At 41.1% G+C, this 3,617-nt stretch overlaps 1 protein-coding gene across 4 annotated transcripts in view; it reads right to left on the bottom strand.

Annotated features, from left to right (window-relative positions):
- PDK1 (pyruvate dehydrogenase kinase 1) overlaps nucleotides 1-3,611 on the bottom strand; it is a 30,568-nt gene extending 26,957 nt beyond the window's left edge. For all 4 annotated transcript variants that reach the window (XM_023529466.1, XM_023529464.1, XM_011357494.2 and 1 more), the window contains exons 1-2: nucleotides 3,402-3,611; nucleotides 1,450-1,591 (exon numbers count right to left, since the gene is read on the bottom strand). In XM_023529466.1, coding sequence (XP_023385234.1) covers nucleotides 1,450-1,591; nucleotides 3,402-3,597 — 338 coding nt within the window. In that variant the 5' untranslated portion in view covers nucleotides 3,598-3,611. The remainder of the gene's footprint in view (nucleotides 1-1,449; nucleotides 1,592-3,401) is intronic.
- Nucleotides 3,612-3,617: the final 6 nt, after the last annotated feature.

The following is a 3,617-nucleotide window of genomic DNA, read 5'->3' on the forward strand; positions in this document are numbered from 1 at the left end:
ATAGATCAGGTTTCAAAATGCAATATATGTCATTTTTAATGAAGTATTAAAAACGACAAGAAAAAGCCTCCAGAGAAAACTATGTTCTCCTTTATATTCCATCATAGTTCCCAAACAAATGTCTCTTACTTAAACCTCATTTACAATAGTTCTATACTTGGACTAGACAGCATCTGATTATCATACACAGTTGGCTCTTGAACAACTCGCGGGTTAGAGGCGCAGACTCCCGGCCCCTCCAACCCAGTCAAAAATTCACATGTAACCTATGATTCCCCAAAAACTTAACTACTAACAGCTCACTGTTGATTGGAAGCCTTACCAATAACATAGACAGTTGATTAACACATATTTTGTATGTTATATGCATTTTATGCTGTATTCTTACAATAAAGGAAGTTTATTGCTAGAGAATAATATTAAGAAAAGTGTAAGGAAGAGAAAATAACCTACTGTATTTATTGAAAAAAATCCACATGTATGTGGACCCGCACAGTTTAGACACTCACTGTTCAAGGGTCAACTGTATATAGCAGTCATATTTCTTTCGCTTACTTTTTAAAATTGATCAGCTTCTTGCACAAATTATAATGCCTACAAAAGGAAAGCAAGTATCTCCAGGAATCATATCTGAGAAATGTCTTGCAGCTAAATTTTTTCCATTTAAGACTGAACTCTGGCAAACTCTTCTGTTTGAAATGCATAGTGATTAAGAGAATAACTGTTAAATTAACAAGAAAGGCTGTATGTAGGTGGCCACATATGTGTACATACCCTTCATACCTATACTATCATCTTTTTGAAAGAGAGATCAGTTTCTACATGATTCCCATAACTTCTAATTGTTTAAAAAATGGTAAAGATTTTAACTTTTGTGACATAAAGATCTACTTCAAATAAATTCAGTTTATAAAAATAAATACAGCCTTTAAAACATTTCATCATTCTGACTACAGCATGCTATAGTAGAAACAAACAAATCTAGGTCTGAATCCTAATTCCACTATGAGTGGTATTGCCTTAGGCAAAGAACTTAACCTGTAGGTACCTCAGTTTTCTCATCTGTAAAACAGAGATAATCATGTCTATTGGGCAAGGCTGTTGAAAGGACTAAAGGTAATATATATAAATCTCTCACTTCAACAAATGGTAGATATTATTATAATATAACATCTGCAGATTTTAATAACACAAATCTTAAATTTCGTGTCTGCATTTCTGTGCAGTTCTGGTTGGTTTTTGTTGTTGTTGTTGTTTGTTTGTTTGTTTCCCCAAAACCAAGCAGTTATAGAATCCAGGATTCAGAGGATAAACCCAGACACCCCAAAAAGAGAGGAGGAATGTTGCTACTACCTTACGATTTCACTAAAGAGTAAAAAGGTATTTGCTTTAACCTTCAGTAAAGTCCACAACTCCATCAAAATTGCAAACACAAGAAGAGAATCTTACCAGCTTTGTACCAATTGAACTGATGGTGTCCTGAGAAGATTATCTGGAAGAAGACTTATTTCTTTCATTATATTTGCCAATCTAACAGGCAACTCCTGCCGCAGAAACATAAATGAGGTCTTTTCACAAGCATTCACAGATCCTGAAACCAGACACGGTGGAAACAGCAGTAAGTGGAAGCCATAAGGCAGAAGCCAAGAGGCAGGGAGAAACACAGGAGTTATTTGGCCAGAAACATCAGAGGGATAGTTTCACCATAATGACAGGGTAAGTAAGGAAGAGGAGGAAAGGGATGAGATAACCCAGTCTTTAGGGCTGCGAGGCATCCTGAATGACCTTCTAATTCCTGACATTGCAATCGCTTTGCAGAGAAATAAAACTACTTTACGGTAGTCTCCATTACTTTCATCCTTACTGTGATCTGTTTTAGAACTAAGGCAACCTGAGCAAATCTAAGCAAAGTGCAGAGTTTATTTAACAGTACGACCTGTAAAACCTATACAACCTGTTGCTGCTATTATCATTTAGAACATTTGTTTCCTAACTCTAGGTTTGTTTCCTAACTCTAGGTTCTTTGTCTAAGAAACAGAAATTTTAACATGTGCATAGGAACCAGTATACTAACTACTGTTAAGCAAAGAGTAAATGTAGAGAAAGGCTTTCAGGCAACAGAAAACAAAAAATACCAATGCCTGTTTAGCAACCATCTTCCCGCGTCTTCCCCAGGAGGTCCTATTTAATTGTCTGATTCCTGGAAATCAGCCTGCTCCTTCCTCCACTCCTTAGGATGCTAAGCAGAATAATTGAAGAACATTCTTTGGCAAGCAGTTCCATTTAAGTTAAACTAAAGAGTCATATTATTTCTGCAATGCATTTTAAACTCACTCATTTAATCTTGCTGTTACAACAAGACAACTTTAGTAAAAATTAGACTATCAATAGCAGGAATTACGGTAATAAAGGAAAACATTTTCTTGTGAGAGTTGAATGTCATACTTGTGAACAAGGCCAAATTCACTCCTTAATCACACCAGTTATTTTAAAGTAAAAACAAAAACCGCGGGCTTTGAGCCAAAAAAATTTGGCACTGTAAACCACAATTTTAAGATAAAGTTGCCAACCATGCTGGTATGTCTTAAGCCCACTAGTCATCCGTTAGTGACCTAACAGCACTCACAGTGCAAAGGATTACTTCTTCCACTCAAAGTTTATGATTTTGTTATAGTCTATTAGTCTTCCCTTTCCCCCTCAGCGCCCCCATATAAGAAGTCAAAGTTAAAAGCCTAACTTTGCAATTTCTCTGCAATTTGTTGCATCCTTTCTAGAGAAAACTAGTTAGCATCCATTAAAGAATGAGGAAAGTAGATAGTCGCTTCTACAGGAGTGAAATGCGGTAAAACCCAGCATATTGTACTCATGCACTTAACACGTGCTCAAGACATTTGCTGATGATGAAATGAGTGTGCTATTGGTGGAAACACTCCAGCCAGTGACAACAAAAACATTTTATGAAACATCAGGCCAGTTACAACCTGCTTCCCCTATCTCCATGCCAATTTTATGCAATTATCATACGAAAAGGGGCATTTATCATTACTCTGCACAATCTGAACAAGACTCCCGGAGGGGTGCACACACTGCCTCTCCCCGGGGCGCTGTTGTTCAGAGGGGGCCTGGCCGCCAGCGAGGATCCGCACACGTGCGCTGCAAGGCAGGCAGTCGTTTCGCTCGAGGCCCACCTGGTTCGTTTTCAACAATACACAGTAAAACAACACACGTCCCGTTACTGACCCGGCCTGCCGGCTCCTGCACCTGAGCATAGGGATCCGCCTGCGAGGGAGAAAAGAAGCACCCAAGAGGCTGGGGGAGGGGGAGGGAGAACATTGAGGAAGAGGGGTGCGCAGAGGCGAGAGGGGCGGCGCACAAAGGCCCGAGGCCCGGGCCGCACTCACCGAAGTCCAGGAACTGCTTCATGGAGAGCGGGGACGGCGAGAAGCGCGCATAGAAGTCCACTTGGCCCGGAACGCCCCGTTCAGGCGCCGGGCCGGAGCCAGAGTCCGAGGTGAGGCTTCTGCTGGCGCTGGAGCGGAAGGTGCGCGGTCCTGGGCCGGCCGAGGCGGCTCCGCGCAGCAGTCGTGCCAGCCTCATGCCGAGCCCGCCGAGGAGCC

Source organism: Pteropus vampyrus, unplaced genomic scaffold (genome assembly GCF_000151845.1).
Source record: "Pteropus vampyrus isolate Shadow unplaced genomic scaffold, Pvam_2.0 Scaffold2, whole genome shotgun sequence".
Classification (NCBI taxonomy): Eukaryota; Metazoa; Chordata; class Mammalia; order Chiroptera; family Pteropodidae; genus Pteropus; species Pteropus vampyrus.